At 39.4% G+C, this 14,016-nt stretch overlaps 1 protein-coding gene across 1 annotated transcript in view; it reads left to right on the top strand.

The window, feature by feature from the left end:
* The first annotated feature begins 3,240 nt into the window (after nucleotides 1-3,240).
* LOC124605328 (E3 ubiquitin-protein ligase RNF185-like) overlaps nucleotides 3,241-14,016 on the top strand; it is a 70,730-nt gene continuing 59,954 nt past the window's right edge. The window contains exons 1-4 of the mRNA XM_047136937.1: nucleotides 3,241-3,370; nucleotides 3,491-3,590; nucleotides 3,774-3,986; nucleotides 5,700-5,831. Coding sequence (XP_046992893.1) covers nucleotides 3,808-3,986; nucleotides 5,700-5,831 — 311 coding nt within the window. The 5' untranslated portion in view covers nucleotides 3,241-3,370; nucleotides 3,491-3,590; nucleotides 3,774-3,807. The remainder of the gene's footprint in view (nucleotides 3,371-3,490; nucleotides 3,591-3,773; nucleotides 3,987-5,699; nucleotides 5,832-14,016) is intronic.

The raw sequence follows: 14,016 nt of genomic DNA, 5'->3' as shown, positions 1-14,016 counted from the left end.
GATTTACTTTTGGAAGTTGATGCAAGAGAAAGATCATGGTTATGTCTTGATAAAAAACCTTCGACCATGGATACTAATAGACTGGGCAAGCAGTGCAGCGGCTATACATCTGGCGTGGCTGCAACATAGAATCACGTGACTGTTGGCAGAACGTCGGCGGGAGTTCAAGGCAGCATTCTGATTCCTGATTTCACTTCCAGTATTTCTCAGTGGATTTCCTACTAACTTCACCACATTAAATGTAGCTTATGTAAACACAGCTAGAAGTGATAAATTATTGCGTAACCACTGTACAAATTTAGTTTTACAGCCATTACTTCACAATGAACTTTGTGAACTTCTGAAACACTTTCGATGTTCAGCAATATATTCGCCGCGAATATTTCAGTGTTATCAATTATGAGATGCATTCTCTACTAACAATACGCGTTATGCACTGCATAAAATGTAAATATTGCGTGTGTGTGTTTTAGTGCCTTGGTTGTAGAAAGTGTTATAGACTTCATAAATAGGCATAAACAACGAAACCTGTAACGTAAACGCACGTGTTCACATCGAATGTAACGAACTCAATTGTGTCGTTCACCCACAAAACGTAAAGCAGTTTCATTTGAAAGCACTTTCTTGGTTTAAACAGTTTGTTTCGTAGATGTATCAAATAAGATATCTACAAAATCAGTACCTACCTACATGAATACTTGTTCCACAGATCATGAATACGATACTTCACAATGATGTGTCAGTTTAATGAAAGGTAGACCTATCATTACATGACAATTCTTCCAATCACTTATTTATACCTAAAAAATCGTCTACTGTGTAGGAGCTGTCATTCATAGATTCTTTTAGTTTGATTTTAAATGCTGGTTGGCTATCTGTCAGGCTTTTAATGCTTTTTGGTAAATGACCAAAGATTTTTGTAGCAGCATATTATTTATCCCATACGTTACAGCTTATTATCTGGAAACTAACATAGGCCATACAACTACCTTTTTGCAAATGGTATTCAGTATTTGTTTCTGATATTCGTATGTTTTGTAACTGGGAAGTACAAAATAAAACTAAACCCTGATGAGAAATCAAACCCCTAACTTGTTTTTGCAAATTATTCTTTAAAATAATACCAGCATAATTCACCCCTTTTTGTACCAAAGTCAGATTTAATCCAGGCTAGTAAAAATCATCCTTTCTTCTTATGTAGTAGCAATGCACATTGCCATTGCTTTTGGAGTGGGAAGGGTTATTGGTAATAGATATATCTCTCTCTCTCTCTCTCTCTCTCTCACACACAATATATGTGCATGTGCGGATGAATATGTGTGTGTGTGTGTGTGTGTGTACCTGCCCTTTTTTCCCCTCTAAGGTAAGTCTTTCCACTCCCGGGATTGGAATGACTCCTTACCCTCTCCCTTAAAACCCACATCCTTTCGTCTTTTCCTCTCTTTCCCTCTTTCGTGACGAAGCAAGCGTTGGTTGCGAAAGCTTGAATTTTGTGTGTATGTTTTTGTTTGTTTGTGTGTCTATCGACATGCCAGCGCTTTCGTTTGATAAGTCACATCATCTATCTTTAAAGTGCTTCGAACAGATGCGTGTGTGCGCAGTAGGCTTGAAATCTTTTCGTTTCACTGCCTGTATCCACATCTGCCTGCGCCCTTCATCCTTTGGAAACCTATACGAAAGAGAAGAAGCAGCTTTGTAGCTTACCATTTCAAGAAATATATACGATTGCAATGTGCGCCTGGAAACACACACAGCACTTCAAACCGCCAATTTACGTAACTGTGGCGTTCTGGGTAAGGATATGACACACACAATAGTTTATCAGTATTAAAGAAATGCCGCTAAATTATACTAATAATACTTACACGTGAAATTTAATGTTACTTCCCTTCACAAAACGCTCGGTACAACCATAAGCACAACAGGATACCACCATTGTTTTGCCAATAGTCACGTGGTATAGCAGTAGAGAAATATACGTCATGACCAGTCTACCAGTATCTATGGTCGAAGTAAAAAACATTCTCATCGCCCAGTTACCTCGTTTTTTGTTGAAAAGGAAGCAATACACACTGTACACTTTGCCATCCCCCCTCCCCCACCACCTTTAGCTAACCGACTTTTGAACTGATTATCGCCTAACCATTCATTACGAAATGTGCGCTTACATTTCGCTTTTTTCCTTTAGGGTTTCATTGTGTCATTATGTTGTCACCACTGCATACACTGTCACTGGTTTTTGTAATCTATTAAGCATTTCACACATGAATCGGACTTCGAAAAACCCTAAAATCACGAAAATATGAATAACGTTAGCCTCTTACGAAACCGCGAAAATACGGAAGATGTAAACACTCCTTCACTCGCTCACTCCGTAAATTCACCTACCTAGTCTGCGTCATTATGGCAACGATGAGGCGAAATAATTGGCTTTTCTAATGCATTGTTTAGTCGCTCTCTGGTGTATTTTATACATGCTGGCTTTGGCTAAGAAGAGAAAGGTAATGAACTTAAGAATATGGAAATAAAACTCTAAAACTACCGAGCGAGGTGGCGCAGTGGTTAGACACTGGACTCGCATTCGGGAGGACGACGGTTCAATCCCGCGTCCGGCCATCCTGATTTAGGTTTTCCGTGATTTCCCTAAATCGCTCCAGGCAAATGCCGGGATGGATCCTTTCAAAGGGCACGGCCGACTTCCTTCCCTGTCCTTCCCTAATCCGATGAGACCGATGACCTCGCTGTCTGGTCTCCTTCCCCAACACAACCAACCAACCAACCAACCAAACTGTAAAACTAACCAAAAATTAGGGACTTGTGTGTCGCGTTATAGGGTCACGGGACAGTTATGGAAAGGTAGAGATGTTCCCTACAAAATTGAGGCATGTGGCAACCTTATCTGTCAATTACGTGGTTTATAGAAATAATGTATGTACGAACAGCATAGGAAACTTCTTAAATATTCCGAAATTATTAAAACACACTATCGCCATTGAAAATGTACCTAGTTAAGACAGCAGACACTTATATTAAGTGAAATAATAACATTTCTAATACTGTAGTTTGCGTACAACTGCCAAAATAAAAAATTGGGTCGTGATCAAAATACTGGAAACTTTTTAAACACTGTTAATATTAGTAACCAGTATTATGAACTATTATTACCTAGTTCTATAAAAATACGTTTTTATATAAGCTTATGACTATATCAAGGAGGTTGCTTTCTAAACTCCCTGATTAGTACACGTCGGCTCTACATAAAGTTGTATTTATTGTTCATCTGTGACAACCTTGTACTCACCAATCAGAAACGTTTGGCTGGTGTTGTTTGTAACACGAAGGTCAAAGATAATAACGTGATCAGATGAATGTAATTTGATAGACAGTGTTTTTGTTAAAATTTGCTGTTGGACTGTTCAGTGTAATTTTTATTAAAGTTTTTTTGCTGCTGACGGTGGTATATGTTTGATCTTTGCTTATTACTTTTCAGAGAAAATGACCTAAGCTTTTACGTTTGTAGAAGTATGGTGCAGTAGTTTGAAAGTGTTTGAAGAATTTTATGATGTTAATGTCTAGCTGTTACTTGGCCGGTAAGCACAGTATCGTGATTTGTCAGATTGTGTTACGAACAAAAGTTTATTTTCAGTGATAGCGTTGTCATGATTATCATTCGCTGATTACCCATAAACAAGATGCTGTACATCGTAATTGTTCCACACCCACCTTCGAAAACAGTGTCACTGATACCGTGATATTTGTTTTTTAATTTTCAGTAATATTGCCCGTATTCATTACCAAATTCGAGAAATGACAATCACAAGTGAAGCAGGGCCTTCCCGTAGTGGCAGTGAACCAGGACCTTCCAGAAGTAACAATGGCGAAGAAAAAGAAAAAGACAAGGAAAAAGACGAACGAATGTTCGAATGTAACATTTGTTTAGATACTGCAAGAGATGCTGTAGTGAGCTTGTGTGGTCATCTGTTTTGGTATGTTGCTACGTTTTTCTGGAGTTTCCTACTTTGTTATAACTACACACACACACACACACACACACACACACACACACACTGGAGTAGCAATAGAAACAGATTCTCCTTGCAGTGTACCGGTATTCTTAGTTATGTTACCATCTGTCATCTGCTGGTTAATATCAAATAGTTTATCGTGTCTTCGTAACAACTATTCCACATATTCAGTGTTTCCAATTCATATTATTGTGAAACACTTCCCCTTTGGTTCTTATTCAGATATACAAGAACCCAGATCTGATGAGCAGGATGGGTGTAAAACTGCTACTGTTCAATTTTTTTTTATGTTGGGTAGCTCACATTGTTACTAGACTGATATGTTTGAGGAGGTAGTTCTTAGGAAGCTGCACTACTGATAGTTCTTTTCTTTAGTGCCTCCCACTATTGTTTTAGTAGTATTATTCCATTGACTGATTTGTTACTGGTTTTATTGACCACACCCACAACACCAATGAAGCAGAGTGTCACAGTGGTTAGCACACTGGACTGGCATTTGGGAGGACAATGGTTCAAATCTTCATCCGGCCATCCTGATTTAGGTTTTCTGTGATTTCCCTAAATTGCTTCAGGCAAATGCGGGGATGATTCCTTTGAAAGGGTATGGCCGATTTCCTGCCCCAACTTTCCCTAATCCGATGGGACCAAATTACCTCACTGTCCCCCCCCCCCCCACCACTAGCCTCCCCCCCCTCAAATCAGCCAGCCATAGCAACATGTCTCCCTAGTGATTTTCTTGAAAAAAATTTCGTTAGCATATTGTACTGTAATGCTCACAATAACAAAATTCTTGAACTTGTGAAACTATCTGTATAAAAACTCCCATTTAGATCCAACTGTCACTTTAACACATTGGTCAAGTAATTCAAAACTGTGCAGCAGAGGTACATAACAAGAGAACCGATAACTATTACACTAGAGCCTACAGTAAAACCACTCACTTTTTTATAGCACTTGTATATAAAACAATTGCTAGACAGATGTCTGTGCAGTATAGTTTTGTGTGTTGACTGTCAGTGTTCAGGATGATCTTCCGTATCTTGTTTATTTGTATCTGTACATAAGCTATTAAAAATTCAGGATGGTCGGATAGATATTTGAGATTATCATGTAGTCTTGATGTAGTGATGTGGCAAATGTGCACAATTAGGGGTAGAACATTGAGAATAATTATAAGACTTAGTACAGTATAAGTTTTCACATAATAGATTTCAATGTTAATTTGTTTGTGTCAGGAGATTAAGGAGATAGTTTCGGTAGGTTCAGTGTTTCCATTAAAAACTCACTGTTCAGATTTAACTGTGGATAGTAGATTTATATGGGACTCAAAAATTAGTATTTGGTTCTGTTATTTTGCTACTGGTATGAAATTAGCGGCAGGGATTTAGTATCTTGAACAGATGTCAACTAATTAAAGGACATGTTATTGGCAAGCTATTACAAATTGAAATTCATGTTGCTATTTCGTGCCACCATCAGCTTTAAACAGTGGAGGTTCCACCTTTTTGTAGTTTCTGTGTAGGAATTCGCTTTGTAATCTTAATTTATTAGTAGCATTGATCTTCATGCTAGAAATATAACTTTCCTATATGCTTAAATATAATTTCAGATATTAAATGTGTATACTGCTTTGTGTTTTGAAACATGATTCTCTTAAGGCTTACATTATTTCAGTTGGCCATGTTTACACCAATGGCTTGAAACGAGGCCAAACCGTCAGATGTGCCCTGTATGTAAGGCTGCAATCAGCAAGGAGAAAGTAGTTCCATTGTATGGAAGAGGGAGCACCAAACAAGAGGATCCTAGGTAAGTTTGTTGCTGCGTAGTTCATGATTACTTCATGCAGTTGTATATGACTGTGTCTACTTGTTGCTGGCTTATCTGACCTGTTTCCTTTGCTTGGAAGATGGTAGAGATTACGTTGGGAAATACAGAAGCGTCCGATCCTGCCCATCTGCTTTGACCCATGACGTCACAAATACGGCTGAAATGACCATAAACCACGATACCAATATGGCGCATATAAACTCGTTACGTACACATTATAAAGACGAAAATACATTGAAAAACAAACACCCACACGTTCCACAAAAAGCCTAATGACACTAATGGGACATGCATGGGAAATTGGGGGTTTTTGGGTGGGGCAAACTAAATATAAACAAATTTAGACACCCACCCCCATACAAAACCACGCAAAACGACGAAAAAAAACATCACAAAACTCCCCAAGTTCCTCTAAACACAATATCATCTGGAATCGGACATTTCCCTTGACCTATATAGCTCAACAGCAGCTCCAGATCCCATAAATTGAGATCGAACACTTCCATTGACCTATATAGGGTGAGTCGCATAAGACGTAACACACCCATTATACTGTTGGCGATTGCACATATCGACAAGCGGTGTTCGGCGAATCATATGGGCACATACTGTGGTACATGCACAATAATCACAACGTTTATATTGACCGAGATAATGAGGCAAGTACATCTTTTTTAAATGGGATGCTATACTTTTTTTGCCATCATTCGAATGCTCTGGAAAAGACGCATATAGTGATTTAATGTATATTGCTATTGTGATTCAAACTTCGCTTTAAAGACGATGGGAAATATTGTACGATTGAAGGTCAAGGCGGTCGGAAGCAGCTGCAGATTGTAAGCATGCCTCGCGCGACCCGCAGGCTGAATTGCTGTGCTCTATGCAGCATGCACTTCCTACGCCACGTAGGTAAATCCTCATCCGCCCTCTTTTAAGCAAAGTTTGAATCACAATAGCAACATGTGTTACATCACTATACGCGTCTTTCCCAGAGCGTTCAAATGATTGTAAAAAAGGTATAGCGTCCCATTTAAAAAACGTACTTGCCTCATTATCTTCGTCAGTATAAATGTTGTTCCCCCATAGTCCACTATGATTCGCCGAAAACCGCATGCCGATACGTGCAATCGCCCCTGAAATAAAGGGGGTGTTATGTCTTACACGACTCACCCTGTATAGCTCAGTAGCATCTCCCAATCCCATAAATTGGGATCAAACACTTCCCTTGTAGCTCAAAAACATCTCCCGATACCAATACCAACATTCACAGCCACACATTGGGATCGAACACTTCCCTTGACCTATATAGCCCAACAGCAGCTCCCGATCCCATAAATTAGGATCAACAGGGTGTATACGACCCGGGAGATCTGGGAAAAACCCGCGAATTTTTTCGTCCGGGAAAAACCCGGGAATTGTTTAGAATTCCGAGAATTTTTCATTGTTGTAGTTTTCGGTTAAATTTTTGTGATTTTGGCTGGTAAGAACTGATACTCTACTACAGAATAATTCTGCAGCAACAAGACATGATCAAGAGAAAAATAGAAAACGGAAATGAAATTTAAGTTGCAAGGGAAATGAGTCGTATACAACAACAAAACACAGTGCTCAGAAGAGCGTCTGCCAACAGCAAAGTGAGTCAAAGGCTTTAGAAAGACTGCAATGCTTCCTAACAACAAATTGCCTTCGATGAGCGTGACGTGACAACTGTTTAAATTACATTCGTTTGAGCAGTTATGGGCAGGCTCCTGGGCTTGAGCAGTTGCTTCTGGTTACAGAAGTGTGGCTAGGTGCTACTATCTAGTATTGTCTCAGTTCGGAAATATAGTAGATCTGGAGCTGATGCACAGAGCAGTCCAAGTTGTTGTGAGGAAGTGGATCGTCTTCACATGACCTGTGTTTATGTTCCTCTTCGTTTATTGCTCTCACGTTAAATGAAAACAAAATCGATTTTTGTGGCCGGGCGCTAGCAAATGAATTAAAATACGCTCGCATAATTACGGAAGGCTGAAATATGTTATTAGTTTCAGATTTTATTTCCACCTTTCTGACAGTCAAGCATTAATTGGCTTTGAAGTTATTTTTGTCGGTTTGCTAAAGAGATTTGGCTTTTATTAAATCTTTTCCGTTGAGGCAGTCAGTTTATTTGAAACAAAGTGTTTAATTTCAGTGTTGGCTAGTTTCAACAGTTCGCTGCATTTCAAGCGCACGCATGGCATTATGCCATAATAAAGAACCAAACATAAGATAATACAGTACTGGTACTCCAAGAAAATTAGCATCCGAACCTGGACATACGAATGTGCACATTAAGCCGAATTATGCATTTTAGTATGGTTCATGAAATTCCGATGCTCTTGAAGCATCCTCTGATGTCTTGTTTCTTTTATGTCATAGTGTAAGATCTTTTAATGTTTTACACGTAGGAACATCGGGTTTCCTGCATCATCGTAGCTGCGCAAGTGCGGTGATGCCTGTTATCTGGCGCTCTCTGGCAACTGCTGAAACGAACCTCTTTCTAACACGTCGCAGGAAAATGTTGCTATTGGTGTTTTGAAAAGCGTTACATTAAAAAGTAAATTTCTGTTTACGCAAGATGAACTATGTGCGAGAATGTACGATGAATTTCTTAAATCACAAAGTGTTTGACACTCATTTAAAAATCAACTCTTTGAGGACGACCATTTAGAAGAATTTTGGGCCCAGAAGATCAGACATTTACATCATTATTAAAAATTTACTGGCACATTTGTGTGATGTATCTTAAAGTGTAACATACGCAAAAAAGATCAACATAATATGTGGCAGCTTAGCTTCTCTTCCAGCTTATTAATCTTCTTATGTGAATGCTATGTATATTAATTTAAACTATTAACTTTCATTATTTGTGTATTCGTGCTAGTTAAGGATGATCTTGCTATTGACTGACTGCATCATGTGTCTTATGCTGTCATCAGCTGCCGAGATCATGTGACATGAGCTATGACTGGCTTATGAAAGTGCATCGCAATCTCGATTTCAGTGCTTCAGAAAGTGACATGCGGTATTTGTTGGAATTCAGATTTATACCATCGTAATATGAAAATATGCAGTGTACATGCTGCTGCACATCAAAGGTCTTTCAAAACACGTTCCCCCCACCCCCCCGAGTTTTGTTTTCTAAAGTGCCGGGAAATGCTACGTCGGTATATAAAACCATAAACATTCAAGGGATTTATGACTTTTCCAGTGCCAAAGAAGAGTATACTGTTCCTGAACACAGAAAAAGTGTATTTTCACCTGGGAGAAAGTGTATTTTAAACTGGGAAAAATCCAGGTTATTTTTTTTTTTTTCCCCCCCCCTTGTCCACGTATACACCCAGATCAAACACCTCTCTTGACCTATATAGCTCAAAAACGTCTCCCGGTACCAATACCAACATTCACAGCCACACATTGGGATTGAACCCAACACACAACACATACAATAAAAATAAAGAAATAAAAACTTACCACAAAAAAGTTCCGGCACCACAAACTAGGTTGGCCACCTCTCTCTCTCTCTCTCTCTCTCTCTCTCTCTCTCTCTCTCTCACACACACACACACACACACACACACACACACACACACACACACACACAAACCAACGAAAAAATACTCAACCAAAAGAAAGACTGGACCCACCCAAACCTCACCCCCCCCCCCCACCCAACCAACCCAACCTCACCCCAAAATAAAACAAAAACCAAATGCAACATAAAAAAATCTCAATCACACACTACAACTCAACAAAATAGATCCTCCACAACTAAAGCACAAACCAACCCCCCCCCCCCCCCCCACACACACACACACACAAACACTCTTAACACGAAATAAACCACCCACCCCACCCTGAGCTGCAGCCACCAACTCAAACCACCCTAACCAACCACTTTCAGCATATACATTTTACTAACAGCCCTTAAAAAACCAGGAAAACACAATAGCCCTCAGGGACACTCTTCCGCCAACAGTACTCATCTAAATGAGACTGAAGGTTGGAAGAGTGCCTCTTCCCCCTCCCAAGAACTGACTTAACAGCCCCTCTCGTTGATGGTGTAGAATGCTTCCGTTGTAAACACACCAGGATCTATACCAGCTCTCTTCAACACTTCAATTCTGCCATTATTGTAACATAAAACACCAACACATCCCATAGCAGAATCTTATGTTGGCTTCATACACCCAATTCTTAGCAGCTGATGTTTTGTATTGAATGTCAGTTTGACAGCTGTCACAAAAAAGTGCATATTACACACAATACCATCTTTGTCATTGCTGTCATATAATCTTACAGATTTATTGCCACAGTTACCACATGCACACGAATTACTAAAATATAACACATAATTTCTAAATCAGTTATCCTAAAACCACTATTCACTTCGTCTTTAGTGGACTGAAACTCTTCACCAGTTCAAAGTTTCTTCTGTGAACTGCTCATCATCTTAGCTTCACAATTATCTTCCAGTGAATTATGTTGACTCACTTGTAGAAACTGTTCATTCACACACAAATGGTGAGCTGTAGCCACTTTCTTAGACATTTTATCACTATACCTTGGTATTTTAAATGGTAAACCATACAAAAAAAGCTTGAACACATTCATAATTCTCACACTAACAGCAGAACTGAAATGTTTATATTTCTGCAGCACAGACAGTAACAGCTGCCAAAGATAGCTGCGAAAGATAGCTAGCAAAAGGCAAAGATAACACGGGTCCACGTTGTTGTTGTTGTTGTTGTTGTTGTGGTCTTCAGTCCTGAGACTGGTTTGATGCAGCTCTCCATGCTACTCTATCCTGTGCAAACTTCTTCATTTCCCAGTACCTACTGCACCCTACATCCTTCCAAATCTGCTTAGTGTATTCATCTCTTGGTCTCCCTCTTCGATTTTTACCCTCCACACTGCCCTCAAATACTAAATTGGTGATCCCTCGATGTCTCAGAACATGTCCTACCAACCGATCCCTTCTTCTAGTCAAGTTGTGCCACAAACTCCTCTTCTCCGCAATTCTATTCAGTACCTCCTCATTAGTTATGTGATCTACCCATGTAATCTTCAGCATTCTTCTGTAGCACCACATTTCGAAAGCTTCTATTCTCTCCTTGTCTAAACTATTTATCGTCCACGTTTCACTTCCATACATGGCTACACTCAATACAAATACTTTCAGAAAAGACTTCCTCGACTCTTATAACTGCCATCTGGTTTCTGTACAAATTGTAAATAGCTTTTCGCTCCCTGTATTTTACCCCTGCCATCTTCAGAATTTGAAAGAGAGTATTCCAATCAACATTGTCAAATGCTAGAAACGTAGGTTCGCCTTTCCTTAATCTTTCTTCTAAGATAAGTCGTAGGGTCAGTATTGCCTCACGTGTTCCAACATTTCTACAGAATCCAAACTGATCTTCCCCGAGGTCGGCTTCGATCAGTTTTTCCATTCATGTGTAAAGAATTCGCGTTAGTATTTTGCTGCTGTGACTTATTAAACTGATAGTTCAGTAATTTTCACATCTGTCAACATTTGCTTTCTTTGGAATTGGAATTATTGTATTTTTCTTGAAGTCTGAGAGTATTTTGCCTGTCTCATACATCTTGCTCACCAGATTGTAGAGTTTTGTCAGGACTGGCTCTCCCAAGGCCGTCAGTAGTTCCAATGGAATGTTGTCTACTCCCGGGGCCTTGTTTCGACTCAGGTCTTTCAGTGCTTTCTCAAACTCTTCACGCAGTATCATATCTCCCGTTTCATCTACATCCTCTTCCATTTCCATAATATTGTCTTCAAGTACATCACCTTTGTATAGACCCTCTATATACTCCTTCCACTTTTCTGCTTTCCCTTCTTTGCTTAGAACTGGGTTTCCATCAAAGCTCTTGATATTCATGCAAGTGGTTCTCCTTTCTCCAAAGGTCTCTTTAGTTTTCCTGTAGGCAGTATCTATCTTACCCCTAGTGAGACAAGCCTCTACATCCTTACATTTGTCCTCTAGCCATCCCTGCTTAGCCATTTTGCACCTCTTGTCGATCTCATTTTTGAGACATTTGTATTCCTTTTTGCCTGTTTCATTTATTGCATTTTTATATTTTCTCCTTTCATCAATTAAATTCAATATTTCTTCTGTTACCCAAGGGTTTCTACTAGCGCTCATCTTTTTATCTATTTGATCCTCTGCTGCCTTCACTATTTCATCCCTCAAAGCTACCCATTCTTCTTCTGCTGTATTTCTTTCCCCCATTCCTGTCAGTTGTTCCCTTATGCTCTCCCTGAAACCCTGTAACAACCTCTGGTTTAGTCAGTTTATCCAGGTCCCATCTCCTTAAATTGCCACCTTTTTGCAGTTTCTTCAGTTTTAATCTACAGTGCATAACCAATAGATTGTGGTCAGAGTCCACATCTGCCCCTGGAAATGTCTTACAATTTAAAACCTGGTTCCTAAATCTCTGTCTTACCGTTATATAATCTATCTGATATCTTCTAGTATCTCCAGGATTCTTCCATGTATACAACCTTCTTTCATGATTCTTGAACCAAGTGTTAGCTATGATTAAGTTATGCTCTGCGCAAAATTCTACCAGGCGGCTTCCTCTTTCATTTCTTAGCTCCAATACATATTCACCTGCTATGTTTCCTTCTCTCCCTTTTCCTACTCTCAAATTCCAGTAACCCATGACTATTAAATTTTCGTCTCCCTTCACTACCTGAATAATTTCTTTTATCTCATCATACATTTCATCAATTTCTTCGTCATCTGCAGAGCTAGTTGGCATATAAACTTGTACTACTGTAGTAGACGTGGGCTTCGTGTCTTATCTTGGCCACAATAATGCGTTCACTATGCTGTTTCTAGTAGCTTACCTGTACTCTCATTTTTTTTATTCATTATTAAACCTACTCCTGCATTACCCCTATTTGATTTTGTATTTATAACCCTGTATTCACCTGACCAAAAGTCTTGTTCCTGCTGCCACCGAACTTCGCTAATTCCCACTATATCTAACTTTAACCTATCCATTTCCCTTTTTAAATTTTCTAACCTACCTGCCCGATTAAGAGATCTGACATTCCACGCTCTGATCCATAGAATTCCAGTTTTCTTTCTCCTGGTTACTACGTTCTTCCGATGCTTTTTGACACCAGGAAGTAATAAAACATCACAAACAAGAAGAGTGTCATCTAGTGGTGTTGCGCAGTGATTGAAACAAGGGAGATTTTTTTTTATCATTTGTAATTCGAGTTAATCCGTGAAAATTGTAGACAGTATTTCTAATATGCTACAGAACTATCTGGTGGCAACAAAATTTTTTATCGTTTTTGACAAATTTTGTTTACACCTCTCTTAACGATATGCGGTCACAATAGCTAACAATTATCATCTACACTTCATTGTGTTGAATATTTGCATATTTTCTGACAGATTTATTATTACCTTTTGAATGGAAATATGCTTAAGACTTTTTTTCCTGTCCTGACCTGTGAAGACCATTTCACTTGGAATTTGTGGAAGATTCATTAGTAAATCTGATTTTGTTTGTAAATATTTATTGTATATTCTTGTTTTCTGTCATGTTCATCATGCTGGAGAATCATCTTGTTATATATCCATAGAATAAAAAGTACATCGTATCTCATCTAATCCCAGCTTGTTTTATCTCCCCTCATTCCTTTTCTCTTTAATTCCATCTCGGCTACCTCCCAGGATACACGACCTTACTGCAGGCACCTGCTTACCAGGCAGGAGAACTCGCATAACCGTTGTGGCTGGGGGCTATGCCAGCAGTTGCATAGCTAATTGTAGGGTCACCCAAGTCAAACATTTCTCGGTGGAGGGACCGGAAAATGAATGTCACACAACCTACTTAAGGAAGGGCTGTGTTTTTCCGGGAAGCTCCAGCAACAGTGGTTGGATAAAGGCACAGCGACCCTGGGTTTCCCAAGATGGGGCTGGCCAGCACCACCAAACCTCTTCCTCCATAAATTCTGGACCTAATTCAGGGACCATCGTTAGGCTCACCAGTGGAATGTTGTGTTTTTTGGAGTGCAGGACTACTGTCTGTACAGGAAGGATGAGGTTACTGGAGACAGGGCTAAATGTGGAATGGCTGTTTTTCTCAATGATAGATGACACTCTTCACCTTT

This window comes from Schistocerca americana, chromosome 1, assembly GCF_021461395.2.
Source record: "Schistocerca americana isolate TAMUIC-IGC-003095 chromosome 1, iqSchAmer2.1, whole genome shotgun sequence".
Classification (NCBI taxonomy): Eukaryota; Metazoa; Arthropoda; class Insecta; order Orthoptera; family Acrididae; genus Schistocerca; species Schistocerca americana.
The sequence above is the reverse complement of the archived record's forward strand: the minus strand, read 5'-3'. Positions and strand labels throughout refer to the sequence as shown.